The sequence below is a fragment of the Saccopteryx leptura genome, chromosome 3, assembly GCF_036850995.1.
Source record: "Saccopteryx leptura isolate mSacLep1 chromosome 3, mSacLep1_pri_phased_curated, whole genome shotgun sequence".
NCBI lineage: Eukaryota > Metazoa > Chordata > Mammalia > Chiroptera > Emballonuridae > Saccopteryx > Saccopteryx leptura.
The window spans coordinates 185850653-185866746 of NC_089505.1; the positions used below are offsets into that span (position 1 = coordinate 185850653).

Consider the following 16094-nt stretch of genomic DNA (forward strand, 5'->3'; position numbering starts at 1 on the left):
GAAGGCAGATGTGGAAAGTAAGAAATCATTCTAAGGTGACTGATGCCCTCTATTTTAACCTTGGAAAAGACATTTTCCTTAAAATGTATTATTATTAATGTTAATAATATTGGTTGGCTTTATTAAAATCTAATATTCCAGTCACTGTATAAGCTCTTATATATATTATCTCTCAGTTTATATATCAACCATAAATTGCACAGTATAGGCATTATTATTCTAATTTGATATAAGACCAAACATCCTCAGATTGTTTAAGAAAGTTGTCCAAGTTTGCAGAGCATTGGCAAAACTGAAACCTGTATTTATGTCAATCTGCAAAGCCTAAAGTCTTCCATTTTTTTTAAGCTTGTTTGTTTTGTTTGAAAAAAATTTGTTGAACCCTCTGCTAGAAGCTATACATGTTTCTAAAAGTGCCCTCCTCCCATTATATTTCATTCCAACATGTTTATTTGCAATGTTATCTTCTACACTGGCATCAAGAGATAGACTCTATCCCTCCTATGCCTGATTCTGTGACTTGTTTTGACCAGAAGAAGATGGTGGAAATCAATATTTAACTTTGAAGGCTTGGCTTTAAAATATTTGCAATTTCTATGTTATGGGCTTACAAGGATGCTAGTTGAAACCCAGGCTTGTGTGAGATAGCCCAAGCATGAGCAGAGTGAGGCCCATGTGGAAAAGTGAGAATCTCATCTGAGAGCAAACCTGAGGCCCCAGATATATGTCCCAATCAAGGCATCCCAGCCAGCTCCCAGCTATTTGAGCCACCTTAGCTGAAGCCTCTAACATAATGGAGCACAGACAAACTTTCATGGTGTGTCCTGCCTGAATTCCAAATTCAGAGCTTTCAGTGATTCATTGTACAACAATAGGAAACCAAACCACATAAAGAACCTGGCCTGTTGAAGGAGACAAGCATGTAAGTATCTTTAAAATAATGTGAGTGTCATGAAAGAATAGAGAAGTATCTAAGTGTGTAGAGCAAGAGTGAGCAAACTTTTTGGTAAAGACCTAGACATTAGATATTTTAGGTTTTGTGGGACATATTGTTTTTGCCTTCATTATTCAATTCCGCCATTGTGGGGAAAAACAGCCAAAGACAATATATAAACAAGTGAGTGTGCCTGAGTTCCAATTAAACTCTTTTTACTAAAACAGACGGAGGACAGAATTTGGTAAGGGAGCTGTACTTTCCAGTCCCTAGTCTTGACTTTGAGAATGAGGAAGAGCTTACTAAAAGAATAATGCCTCAGAGTTGCATCTTAAAGGATATACTAGAAACTGAAGCTCTGAGATCCTTGGAAACTCTAAGCCTTTTAATTCTACATTCAAAATAACAATGCCATTTTGAAATTGCATACACTAGACTCTGAAAGGTCATCCCAACAGAGATAGGCCAATAGATACTTGAGTCATCAGAGAAAACCTGTAGGCACAATAAGGACAGGACAAATGGAGCAGCTGAGAGCCTGAGAGCTTAACTGTGCTGCTTCTCCAGTCAAGGTGAACTTCACACAGCGATCAATAACTTAGTATGTGACTGAACAGAAGCTCCATCACTCTCATCTGCTCACCACAGTCAGCACCTTGTCTCTGCTCTTACTGTTATTTTACTGATGAAATTTAATGTGTACTTGTCATCCTCCCCATAGAAACTGTCACAAACTGAGTGTTTCTTAAGAACAGGGAACTTGTCCTTTTCTTCCTTGAAAATAGCATTAATTGTGCATTATTTTTTAGAAAAGACATTCATATTTCTTGTCTTCTAGGCTCTTGGGATCCTTTTCCTGACTGATATTCCTTATGCACAATCCTGCATCTCTTGATCCAGAGAACACCTCCCTGTTTAGCCTGCAGACCACATTTTAGCTGCTGGAGGAAAACAATGGTGAAAGTATTTAGACTTCCAAATTTAAGTGAAAGCAGGAGGACTTATAGAAAATATGATTGTATAAAGACAACTTGAGCTGATAGCATGTCTTCCCAATGGTAGCTACAGGATGGAAGAGTAACAGAAAGTTCTTTGGGAACCAAGTTACAAGGCAAATAAGTATCCCATGGGAAAACCATTCAGGGCATGAATCTTGAGTTGGACAGAGGTTTGGAACAGCTGACTCAAAATACTAACTATGCCCTCCATTCTCCTTTCCTAGGTTTCTCTATGCATCACTCACTGTTGTACCTTTCCCCATCTTTGATGAACCCTACCATTGCAGAATCCTGTTAGCATACTTCTGAGGAGCTCCATTTCTCTACTTTTACATATTTTTTTACATTTGTTATATGCATGCTTGCAAAGACAGCTATACCCAGATACACACCACCAGGTAAAGAGAGAAATAACTATGACTTCTTAGATCTGAAGTGGACAAAGGTTTACAGCATGTGTCAACCCCAGCCATCCTTTCAAATTCCATCTTCAGATAGTGTTCACACCAAACTGTCATCATTTCTCCACTACTGTCTTCTTCCCAAGATTTTTCTCAAATTTTTTTGGTGAATGCTTCTCTATTCTCAAGCAATTTGGCCATTTTTTCCATGTGTATAAGTGGCAATTTGTGCATTTAAAAAATAATGTTATCACATCATATTAATATTATTATATATCTATATACTTCATTGGACTTTCCCAAGTCAGGGCACAAAGTGCATAACCTGTAATAAGCATGTAATCAACATTTGTTGCAATAATAAAAGAATAGAATGAGTAAAAAACTTGATGAATTCATAAATGTAAATTTTAAAATAGAAATACAGGATATAGTTACTCACCAAACTGAAAATCTGTGTTTTTCCAGTTCCTCCAAGTAAGATATATCTTGTGAATAAGCTTCAGTTTCTCCAGCTCTCCAAGGAATTGATTTTTCTTTTACAGAATGCTCAATCAGTCTTTCTCCCTTAAATAAATAAAAAACATAAAGTATTTTTAGTAGATAGCAGAGAGAAAGTTTACCTAGCTTCAGTGATACCTTCCACAGAATAAGTTATAGAATTATTGAGGATACAGAAACATACATAGTTAGCCATGGTTGTTGCACTGAAAATATTGCTTTAAGGTCCACATTCTCTCACTGAATTCTCCTGTCCATGATGGCAGACTGTGTCATGTACATGTTTGTATTATCTCACATGAAATAGCTTCTATAAATGTTAGAATTAAAAAAAATAGTCATAGTATTTTTATTAAATCAGGACTATTAGTTGCAAATAAAGAAATTGTATCTTTTTTTCAGTTTTTTATTTTATTTCTTTAATTTTATTTAGAAAAATAAATTTAACAGGGTGACATTGATCAATAATAGTACATACATAGGTTTCTGGTGAACATTTCTATAGCGTTTGAACTGTTGATTGTGTTGTGTACCCACCACCCAAAGTCAGATCATTTTCTGTCACCTTATATTTGTTCCTCTTTACTCCTTTCCTTCCTCCTCCACTACCCCCTTCCTCTGCTAACAAAAATTGCATCTTGAACTAGTTTTCAGCAAAAAAGAATCAGCAGAAAGGTTTGAAATACCAGCCTACAGAGAAGGCAGGAGGGCAGCTGGATTTCAGGAATGTAGGAGCCAGAGAATCAAAGGCCAACAGGGCTCTGTCAACCTCTTCTCTCTGTTTCAACAGGCCACTTTTTTTCTAGTACTGCCTCCAAAGTTTGTGAATTTCACAACCTGTGACTCTCAAAAACATAAATTTAAGCTCAGAACCATATAATATTTGTGGAGCTAAAACTAGCTAGACCTTGAAAGAATTGTGTGCCTCATTTTGATGGGTCCAGTAAACATATTGTCCAATCAAGACAAACTGAGTCCTAAATAGTTCAACAAGAGATTCTTAGGTGTTTTGCTAAGGTGGGAAGAGGAAAAGGGAACAGCTAACTCAACAGAGCTTTTCTTCCCTCCTCCACTAAAATAGCTCAACTTTCAACTGTTTATATATTGATATCTCCTGTAAGATTTTATTACAAACTGTTACTGCAAAAAGTCACTTGAAAACCACTAGACCACAGAAGAAGAAAACTAGGCATGACTTGTATTTGTAAGATTGTTGTTTTAACTTTTCTCTCCTTTTCTTTACAATCTTCTAAAATATTTTTAATTACCAATAGCAAGAAGATAGTTGCTAAGTTCACACATGGTTTTTCTCACATGATAGCTGAAATATTTTGAAATTGCAAAATGTTGCTTTGGATTCACAGGTTACAGTAATCAGAAAAACCTTAGAGTGAAACTCAGAGTAAGTGAAATCAACTAATTTTATTATAAAATGTCTTTTACTATGAAATTATTTGATTTGATTACCTTAAGAACAAATCCAGTTATGATAGCTGTCAATTTAAAGGACCTTTTCTTGTGGTCCTTTTTATCTTTCTCAGCTTATATAGCTCCTGTACCAATAAAAGTATTTGGTTTCTATTAATTTGACAACTTCATTTCTGTACTTCTATTTTTTTAAGTTTAGACATAATGTTTTTATAACCTAAATTAATTTTAATAGATTTTATTAAGGTGACACGGGTTAATATAATTATACAGGTTTTGGGTGCCTGATATTAAAACACATCTCTGTATACCATATTGACTGTTAACCTCCCCCCCCCCCCAAGTCAAGTCTTTGTCCATCATCATTTATCTCCTTTACGCCCTCCTCCACCTCCCACCACCACCCTGGCAATTACCATGTCCATGAGTTGTGGATTTTGGGGGTTTTTGTGCTTTTCTGCTCAATCCTTCAACCCATCTCAAATAGAACCCCCTTCACAGCTGTTAGTCTGCTCTCTATGTATGTCACTTTCTATTTTTCATGTCAGTTCATTTCATGTATTAGATTTCACATATAGGTGAAATTATATAGAACTTGTCTTTCTCTGACTGCCTTACTTCACTTAGCATAATGATCTCCAGGTCCATTCATGTTGCCACAAAAGGTAAGATTTCCTTCTTTATTATGGTGGCCATGTACTATTCCACTGTGTAAATGTACCAAGGCTTTTCTATATACTCATGCGTGATAAGAACCTGTGCTGCTCCCACATATTGACTAACATAAATAATGCTGCAATGAACATAGGGGTGCATATATTCTTTCAAATTAGTGTTTTTGGTTTCTTCAGATAAATTCCCAGAATTGGAATCACTGGGTCATAAGGCAGTTCCATTTTAATTTTTTGAAGTAACTCCATACTAATTTCCACAGAGGCTCTACTAGTATACCTTCCCACCAACAATGCACAAGGATTCCCTTTTTTCCATGCCCTCACCAACACTTGTTTTTTGTTGATTTATTGATGATAGATCTTCTGACAGATGTGAGGAGATATCTCACTGTGGTTTTAATTTGCATTTCTCTGATGATTAGTGATATTGAACATCTTTTCATATGTATATTGACCATCCCTATGTCCTCTTTAGAAAAGTGTCTATTCAGGTTATTGCTTATTTTTTAACTGGATTATTAAAAATAATAATAGGGTGTTGAGTTTTATCAGTTCTTTATAATTTTGGATATTAATCCTTCACCAAATATATAAGTGAACATATTCTTCCATTCAGTGGGTTGTCTTTTCATTTTGTTGATGGCTTCCCCTGATATGTAAAAACTTTAATTTGTTGTAGTCTTATATGTTTACTTATTCTTTTGTCTGCTGTGCTCCAGGAGATATATCAGAAAAAAAATATTGTTATGAGAAATGTCCAAGATTTTACTGCCTCTGGTTTTTAGTATTTGTATGATATTGAATCTAATATTTAAGTCTTTAATCCACTTTAAGTTTGTTATTATGTACAGTGTAAGAAGATGGTCTAGCTTCATTTTTTTTTTTGCACCTGTCTGTCCAATATTCCCAACAGCATTTACTCAATAGACTGTCTTTATCTCATTGTATGTTCTTCTTCCATTGTCAAATATTAATTGACTATATAGGTATGGATTGATTTCTGGGCTGTTTATTCTGCTACATTGATCTATATATCTGTTTTTATGCCAATAAAATGCTTTTTTGATTACTATGGCCTTGTAGTATAGTTTCATATCAGGAAACATTGATTCCTCCAACTTTGTTTTTCTTTTGTAACATTGCAGTGGCTATTCAGTATAAACTTTTGGAATATTTGTTTTTGTTTTTTGTTATTTTTTTTTATTCAGTGAGAGCAGGGGAGGCAAAGATAGACTTCTGCATTTGTCCCCACCAGGATCCACCTGGCATGTCAACTAGGGATCTACGCTCTGCCCTTCTGGGGCTCTTGCTCTATTGCAACTGGAGCCATTTTTTTAGCACCGGAGGTGGACACCACAGAGCCATCCTCAGAACCCAGGGCCAACTCCAATCGAACCACAGCTGAATGAGAGGAGGAAAAGAGAGAGATAATGAGAAAGAGAAGCAAGGGAGGAGGGGTGGAGAGGCAGAAGGCACTTCTCCTGTGTCCCCTGGCTGGGAATCAAACCCAGGACATCCACACGCTGGGGCGATGTTCTTCCACTGAGCTAACTGGCCAGGGCGGAATATTTGTGCTTGTTCTGTGAAATACACCATTGGTATCTTGATAAGAATTGTATTTAATGTATAGATTGTTTTGGGTAATATAGATAGTTTAATAATGTTAATTCTTTCTAGCCATGAACACTGTATATGTTCTTATTTATTTGTATTTTCTTCAATTTCTTTCTTCAGTGACTTTTAAAATTCTAAATACAGGTCTTGGTTAAATTTATTCCTAGGTATTTTAATCATTTTGAAGCAATTACAAATGTTATTTTTTTGGGGGGGGGGCTTCTCTTTCTGATGATCATTGTTGGCATATAAAAATGCAATTGATTTCTGGGCATTTATATTGTATCCTGCTGCTTTACTGAATTTATTTATCAGTTCCAGCAGTGTTTTGGTAGAATCTTTAGTGTTCTCTACATATAGTAACATGTCGTCTAAAAATTATGACAGTTTTACTTTTTCCTTTTCAATTTGGATGCCTATTATTTCTTCTTATATGATTGTTGTGGCTAGGATTTCTAATACTGTATTGAACAAGAGTAGTGATAATAAACATCCCAGTCATATTCCTGATTTTAAAGAAAACTGTTGTGGTTTTGCCCACTGAGTGTGATGTTGGCTGTGGGTTTGTCATATATTGCCTTTTCTATGTTGTGTTATGTTCCTATCTTCCCACTTTTCTAAAAGTTTTTAGTATAAATGGATGCTGAATTTTATCAAATGCTTTTTCTGCTTCTATGATATGACCATGTGATCTTTTATTTTGCATATGTGATGTATCACATTTATTTAAGAAAGTTATACTAACCTTCATCTCTAGAATAAATCACACTTGAGCATGGTGTATGACCTTTTTCATGACTTTCTGGATCCAGTTTGCTAATATTTTGTTGAAGATTTTAGCATATATGTTCATCAGGGATATAGGCTTATACTTTTCTTTCTTTGTAATATCTTTATCTCATTTTGGAATTAGTATAATGCTAGCCTTACAAAATGGGCTTGGGAGTCTTCCCTCCTCTTGAATTTTTTGAAAAATTTGAGAAAGAGAGGTGTTAGTTTACTTTAAATTTTTGGTAAATTCACCAGTGAAGCCATCTGGTCCAGGACCTTTTCTTAAATTTTATTTAGAAAATTAAATTTAATAGGGTGACATTGATCATAGGTTTCAGGTAAACATTTATATACCATTTAAATAGTTGATTATGTTGCATACCCATCACCCAAAGTCAAATAATTTTGTCACCTTATATTTGTACCAAGACTTTTTTTGTTGAGAATTTTTTTATTATTGCTTCAATTTCCCTAGCTGTAATATGTTCATTCAAATTATCTAATTCTTCCTGATTCAGTTTTGGAAAATTATATATTTCTAGTAATCTATCCATTTCATCCAGATTGTCCATTTGCTGTTATATAGTTAGTGTGTAATTTTTTTCTTGCAATACTTTCTTTTCTTTGGTGTCTGTTACTTCTCTTCATTACTGATTATATATTGGGGGGTCCTCCCTTTTTCTCTTGTTGATTCTGATTAAAGGTTTGAATCTCCTTTTTCTTTTCAAAGAATCAGCTCTTGATTTCATTGATCTTTAGTATTATTATATTTTAGTCTCATTCATTTCTGCTTTGATATTTATTATTTCCTTTCTTCTACTCACTTGTGCTTTGCTTATTCTTTTTTTAAATTTTATTAAGTTTTAATTTATTGTGTTTACATGGATTCAAGTGTCCCACTGAATATAACTCCCTCACCCCACCACTGTGTACCTTTTTATACCCCTTTTGCCCCCCTCACCCTAACTCCCTCCCCCTTTCCCTCTAGGATTTGCTGTCCCGTTATCTGTATCTCTGTGTTATGTACATATAGTTTCACTAATCCCTTTACCTTATCTATTCTCATCCTCTCATTCCCCTTCCCTCTGACTGCTGCCCCTCTGGTCCCTGTGCCCCCTTCTCTAACTCTATTCTGTTCCTCAGTTCACATTGTTCATTAGATTCCACAAATATGTGAGATGATATGGTATTTTTCTTTCTCTGCCTGGCTTATTTCACTTAGCATAATAATCTCCAGGTCTATCCATGCTGTCACAAAAGGTAAGATTTCCTTCTTTTTCACAGCCATGTAGTATTCCATTGGATTTATGTACCACAGCTTTTTAATCCACTTGTCCACTGGTGGACATTTGGGCTATTTCCAGATCTTGGTTATTGTAAACATGCTGCAATAAACATGAGGGTGCATTTCTTCTTTTGAATCAGTGATTTGGTATTCTTAGACTATATTCGTAAAAGTGGTATAGCTGGGTCAAATGGCAGATCCATTTTTAATGTACTGAGGAAACTCCATCCTGTTTTCCACAGTGGCTGCGCAAGTCAGCATTCCCACCTGCAGTGCAGGAAGGTTCCCTTTTCTCCACATCCTTGTCAGCACTTATTATGTGTTATTTTGTTAATAAGTGCCATTCTGACAGGTGTGAGGTGATATTTCATTGTGGTTTTAATTAGCATTTCTCTAATGATTAGTGATGTTGAACATTTTTTCATATGCCTATTGGCCATCTGTATGTCCTCTTTGGAGAAGTGTCTATTCAGTTCTTTCGCCCATTTTATAATTGGATTTTTTATGTTTCTGATATTGACTTTTAGAAGTTCTTTATAAATTTTGGTTATTAACCCCTTATCAGACGTATTGATGAATATGTTCTCCCATTGTGTGATTTGTCTTTTTATTTTGTTCATGATGTCTTTAGCTGTGCAAAAGCTTTTTAGTTCGATATAGTCCCATTTGTTCATCCTGTACTTTATTTCACTTGCCCATAGAGATAAATCAGCAAAAATATAGCTATGAGACATATCAAAGAGTTTACTGCCTATGCTTTCTTCCAAGATGTTTATGGCTTCACAACTCACATTTAAGTCTTTTATCCATTTTGAGTTAATTTTTGTGAATGGTGTAAGTTGGAGGTCTAGTTTCATTTTTTTGCATTTACCTGTTCAATTTTCCCAACATCGTTTATTAGAGACTATCTTTACTCCATTGTATGCTCTTACTTCCTTTGTCAAATATGAACTGACCATAGAGGCGTGGCTTTATTTCTGGGTTCTCTGTTCCATTGATCTGTATGCCTGTTCTTAAGCCAGTACCAAGCTGTTTTGAGTACAAGGCCTTGTAGTATAACTTGATATTAGGAAATGTGATACTGCCCACTTTATTCTTTATTTTCAAAATTGCTAGGGCTATTCATGTTCTTTTTGGTTCCATATAAATTTTGGAATATGTGATCTATATCTTTGAAGTATGTCATTGGTATTTTAATAGGAATTGGACTGAATTTATAGATTGCTTTGGGTAATATAGACACTTTAATAATGTTTATTCTTCCTATCCATGAACATGGTATATGCTTCCACTTGTTGTATCTTCCTTGTTTTTCTTTATCAATATTTTATAATTTTCTAAGTACAAGTCCTTTACCTCCTTGGTTGAATTTACTCCAAGGTACTTTATTTTTTTGAGTGTGTGTGTTCCAATAAGGAAGGGGATTGTTTCCTTACTTTCTCTTTAACACAGATTATTGTTGATGTATAAAAATACCATTGTTTCTGAATATTAATTTTATATCCTGCCACCTGCCAAATTCATTTATCAGATCTAGCAGGTTTTTGACTGAGAGTTTAGGGTTTTCTATGTACAGTATCATGTCATCAGCACATAATGATAGTTTTACTTCTTTTTTTCCAATTTGTATGCCTTTTATTTTTCTACTTGTCTAATTGCTGTGGCTAAACTATGTTGAATAAGAGTGGTGAAAGGGGAATTCATGCCTTTTTCCTGATCTTAACGGGATTGCTTTTAATTTTTTGCCCACTGAGTATAATGTTGACCGTGGGTTTGTCATACATGGTCTGTATCATGTTGAGGTATGTTCTCTGTATTCACACTTTGTTGAGAGCTTTGATCATAAATGGGTCCTGGATTTTATCAAATGCTTTTTCTGCATCTATTGATATTATCATGTGATTTTTCTCCTTCCTTTTATGTGGTGAATCATATTTTTTGATTTGCAAATATTGTACCAGCCTTGACTCCCCAGAATAAATCCCATTTGATCATGATGTATGATGTTTTTCATGTATTGCTGGATCCAGTTTGATAATATTTTGTTGAGAATTTTAGCATCTAAGTTCATCAAGATTATCGGCCTTTAGTTTTCTTTCTTTGTAGTGTCTTTTCCTGGTTTTGGAATGAGGATTATGCTTGCCTAATAAAAGGAGCTTGGAAGTCTTCCTTCTTCTTGAATTTTTTGAAATAGCTTGAGAAGGATAGATGTTAGTTCTTCTTTGAATATTTGGTAAAATTAGTCTGTGAAGCCATCTGATCCAGGACTTTTGTTTGCTGGGAGTTTTTTGATAACTGTTTCAATTTCATTGTTGTAATCAGTTCATTTAGGTTTTAAGCCTCAGAATATTGTTATTCCTTTTTCAAAAGATCAACAACAATGGCTCTGGGAAACTTCCACTAAATGGCAAATTGCTTTTGCAATTTTTACAGGCCAAATTGATTCTCACTACCCACCTAATAAAATAGTTCAATTTTCATTAATTACTACATTTGTCTTTCTTAAGACAAGTTGTTAATAAGCCCATTCCTGAAGCACCTACAGGCTTAATAATCAATGGACAACTTTATACTGAAACAGTCACCTTAAATCAGCTCAAAGACTAGAATTACATGCCATTATCATGGCTTTTCAGCATTTGCCATGTTCCTCCTTTAATCTATATACAGACAGCAAATATTTACTTATGGTTGTTTCCACTATAGACACTGCTGTCTTAGGGATGACTACTGATGAGGAACTATTTCAGCAGTTTCTCCTTCTTCAAAGACTTGTACATCAACATAGAGCTCCATGTTTTATAGGACATATTTGAGCTCACTCCATGCTCCCTGGAGCTTTGGCACAAGGGAATGCCCTTATTGATCAAACTACCCAAAAGAAAATTATTTGGAGCAACCATGACAGATCACACAATCCAGTCTCACACTATTCATCACCAAAATGCTGCAGCCCTGCATAAACAGTTTCAACTTTCTCGGAAACCTGCATGGAAAATTGTTAAATCCTGTCCAAGGTATCCTATACTACAATCTGTCCCTTGATTTGGAGTTAACCCTCAAGGACTCCTACCAGGACAACTTTGGCAAATGAATGTTACTCATATACCTTCATTTGGCAAACAGTTCATTGTCCACATTACAGTGAATACTTATTCTGGATTTATAGTAGCCTCTGCTAGAACAGGAGAGGCTGCTAAGCATGTTATAACTCACTGTCTATGCATTTTCTATTATTAGACTTCTAATGTGATTTAAACTGACAATGCTCTTGCATATGTAGCAAAAGCATTCACTATATTTTGTAAACCTTTCAAATTATGGGTATTTCTTAAAATCTTTAAAGTCAAAGTATTATTGAAGTGTACCCAGCAAATATGTAAGGTCAATTTTAAAAATATAAAAGGGGGAGTCATATCCTGGAACTCCTACAGGTCTACCATATCATGCTTTTTACTTAAAAAGAAAAAAAAATATTTCTTTTGAATGCTAATGAACAGGAGACACCAAATCTTTTTCTCCTGCAAACTTCTACTTTCTTTTATTTGATCCAGCTAATAACACTGTTTTGTCTTTTTCCAAATAGCTCCAGATACATAGAAAAGATTTATATAGGTGAATCGGGATCTTCAAACCCTTCAGCAAGATCTTCTGAGCATGGCTTTTAAGGTACCAAGAGGCAGAAAAAGCCCAAAAGAGATCAGGTAAAATACTAGCTCTTGGCATATACCCTCAAAGGCTCCAACGCCCCAATCGGACCTCATAGGACTCCATCTGGACCCTGCCTCAATAGTGGAAAGGAAGGTCATTGAGCCAAAGCCTGCCAGGCTTACATGCCTTTGCTGTGAGGAAGAAGGGACACTGGAAGGTAGGCTTCCCCCTTGCTCCTCTAAGGAAGGTTTCAGTCTCTTCCAGCCCTGCTTCAGCCACCTGTGACCTAACCTTGCCCAGCCTGCTGGGATTTGCCACTGAATGCTGAAGGTGCCCAAGGCCATTGGCCCAATCTATGTCACTTTAGACAAGCCTAGAGTATTTCTTCCAAGTAGCAGGTAAACTGATCTCATTTACACAAGGGCCACTTACTGTGCCTTGCCTGAATATTCGGGTTTTTACTCATCCCTCGAAAATCTCTGTTGTGGGTGTTGATAGTCCTATTTTCTGCTGCTGTGTTTAATATATGAAGTTTTCCTTTATTCCTCCTGCCTCAATGCCCCATTCATATTTTAGGCTGGGACCTACTCCTAATTTAGAGCTTTCACCTTTTTGCCAACTTCTATTACAAATTTACCTTTGCCACCCAGCTTAGTGTATCCCAAGGTTCTATTCACCACACCACAGTTGCAGAGCTCCAGGGAAAAGCACCCTGGTCTCATCTCTCCAGGCAGAGGAGAACAGAAGCTCCATATCCACACATGCTGCAGTTTGCTTTCCCAGTCTACCTAAATCATTACCAGCTAGAAGCAGCTGTCTTTGGGACTTGGACATGAGCTTCAAAGTATAGAAATGTGACAATTCCAGTGCCATGCGGACTTTTCCTGAATGTGGACTTTTTCTGGACTCTTGCTCCTGTGACACTCCTAATGGACTGAACTGGTGTTGGGTTGCATTTGCAGGGATTTGGAATGGTGTTGGTGCCAACTTGGACTTGATGAACATGTTAAGGACATTACTCTTTTATAGATTCTTGTTCTATTGGCCAAGAATTTGCTTAAAGGCTTTAATCACTGTAATGTATTAGAATGTTTGTTTGGGTATCTGTTAGCATTGACTATACTAATTCTGTGTTTGTTGTGTATTTTTTCAGTCTGCCTCTAAATTAGAATCTAGGAAACTAGGAAATCAGATGAGTGCAAATCTCAGCACACAAATTAAAAATAAAAAAGAAAAGGGGGATATGTTGTGGACCATAAATGGCAGAAAGCCATTGTAGATTCGAGGCTTAGCAAAAGGCTAAGTTCTCCCCCCTCCATCTCCATATTTGGCTATTATGCTGAGTATTTGCACCTATTTCACTTTTCTCCTTAGGTCGCTGGAAGCAATTTACAACCCCTTCCTCTGACTTTTTTTTGTTTTCAGATGTTGGTAGATTTCACTAATGTATCCTGTTTTTGCTGTGGGAGATTTCCTGTCTTAGCCTTGGATGTGTAACTTTTTATCAAGGACTTCCTTGATTTGCATATGGCTATATAATAAAGCAAACTGGGGCTATGGGGCACTCAGATATTGCCATCAGCATTTTAAGAGTCCTCCTGGTCCCATTTTTTCCGCACCGTTATTAGGAGCCGCGCTGGTCTGCAGCACTCTAGCAAGGGTTATTATGTCCTGAACTGATGCTTTCCATAGCTGGCCCCTGTATGTGCCATCCCAGGGCTTCTCAAGCAGGAACTCAGCACAGACCAGTGGGTGACACTGCCCATGACTGGGCCTCAGCAACCTTCTTGGAGCTACAAAGAATCCAGAGTTTGTGGCTGCCTCTGCTGGTCCCAGGTGTACATGGAAATACCAAGCTGCACTCCTAGGCTGGTTTTACCCACTCTGGTTCTGAGGAAAAGTCCACTCAAATGGCCAAGTTTCCCTGAGTCTCACCTCCTGCAACCTGTCTGCTGGCTGCTTGTTGGACTCAGCCATTGAAAAAACTTCTGCTACAGTCTAGAGCTTTCAGCAATTCAGTAATTAGGAAGGGTGGAGGGTATGGCTCCACCCCTCAGCTCCAGGTGTCAGTCTGTCCAGACTTTTTTCACAGACCTCAGTAGGGTGAGGCCTGAGAAGTCTGGATGGTGTGGCCTCTCAGACCCAGAGGTGTGGTCTGCCCACCCACAGTTTCAACTGAGTCTCTTGTGAAGTGGAAGCACCAGTCATAGACTAGTGAGAGTGTAGTGGGGAGCTCTGGTCTCAACACCAGAAAACTGAGTCACTGACGCGCCCCTGCTTCCTGGCCTCTCAGCATGACCCTTCACCATGATTAGGGTAGGAGAGACTCCCGAAGGCAGAGCTGTTGTTTCTCCCCAGGCTGATGCCGCACAAAGGAGATGCTCCACCCATGAAAGATGGTGACTTCAGTACTGGAAAATGACTCAGCACAGGGGTTCCAGTGGCTGTCTCCCACAGTGTTTCTCCCTGGGCTTCCAACTTTACACTCTCCTCCAGCAACTCCAGTTCTCTCAGTTCTCCCATGCCAGAACCCCAGGAAAGTGGCTGTGAATGAGGTTTTCTGTGCAGGCCCTTTGAAATGGAGTCTGCATTCAAGAGCTGTGTCTCTTTCTCACAGACAGAAACTTGGCTCTTTTCACAGCTAAATGCTGTCTGGGAACCTCTTCTAGGTTCTGGGGCTGTAGGCTGGGGCTCCAGGCCTCGGGCTGAGGACCCACACCTCTCAGGGCATTCTACCCCACCATGAGAATCCCTCCGGACCCTCAGCTGCCACTTGCTCCTGGGAGCAGGGCAGCCCTTTCTACCAGTCTCGATGTGGCTTCTTCTGTGATCCTTGGTTATAGATTCTTCTTAGTTTAGTCCAAAATTGGTTTTTCAGACGATTGTTCTTAAATTCAGTTGTAATAAATTTGGTCCTGGGAGGTGGCTGTTGGAATGTCCGCCTACTCCATTGCCATCTTTCTTCCTCCTCTTGTTCTTCTTTTTCAAGTTTTTTTAGTGTAAGGTTAAATTTTTCATTTGACATTTTTTTGTTTCTTGAGGTAGGTCAGTAATGTTATGTATTTCCCTTTTAAGACTGCTTTTACTGTTTCCCATAGATTTTGGGTTGTTACGTTCTCATTTATATTTGTTTCAAGATATCTTCTGTTTTGTTATTTGATCTCATTATTAACTCATTTATTGTTTAGTAACAGTTATTTAGCCTCTTAGTCTTATTGTGATCTTTTGGTATTTTTCTTGTGATTAAGTTCTAGTTTCATACCATTATGGTCAGAAAAGATGTTTGATATAATTTCAATCTTTTTAAATTTATTAAAACTTGTTCCATGTTTTTACATGTGGTCTATCCTAGAAAATTTCCATGTGCACTCAAAAAAAATTATATTCTGCTGCTTTGAAATGTTCTGGGGCTGAGTTGATGCCAGTGCCCCTGAGGGCTGGGATGAGGCACACCAGCACAAAGCTACAGTGGTTAGTCACCTTGCTTACCTTATTCCCCCAGAGACCTCATTGCACAAAGACAATGGAGAAGTTGGCCAGGGTGATGGGCCCACAGATAGTAGTGGCTACCTCCTTAGAGCACTTAATTCCGAGAGAGGTATGTCCATTATAGTCCCAAATGGTGATAAGTACTTTAAATTAGGTACTCTGGGCCGTTAAAGTCTGCTTTTGAAACTGAATATCTTCAAAACTTTTTCCTTGAGGGATGCCCCCAGGGAGAAGTCAATGATCTCTGATTCCTTGATGGGCAGGTAGAAGAGAGAGATCAGCTCCAGTACTTGATCTTTTTATCCTTGACCCAGTGCCCAGCTTGGTGATGGGCAACCAGTTCTTGTC

General features: G+C 37.3%; 1 protein-coding gene across 1 annotated transcript in view; it reads right to left on the reverse strand.

Moving 5' to 3' along the window:
• Positions 1–1752: 1752 nt before the first annotated feature.
• The window catches only part of LOC136398384 (uncharacterized), a 212904-nt gene continuing 198562 nt past the window's right edge, over positions 1753–16094 (reverse strand). Inside the window, exons 7-8 of the mRNA XM_066372681.1 lie at positions 2776–2900; positions 1753–1906 (exon numbers count right to left, since the gene is read on the reverse strand). Of these exons, the coding sequence (XP_066228778.1) occupies positions 1753–1906; positions 2776–2900 (279 nt within the window). The remainder of the gene's footprint in view (positions 1907–2775; positions 2901–16094) is intronic.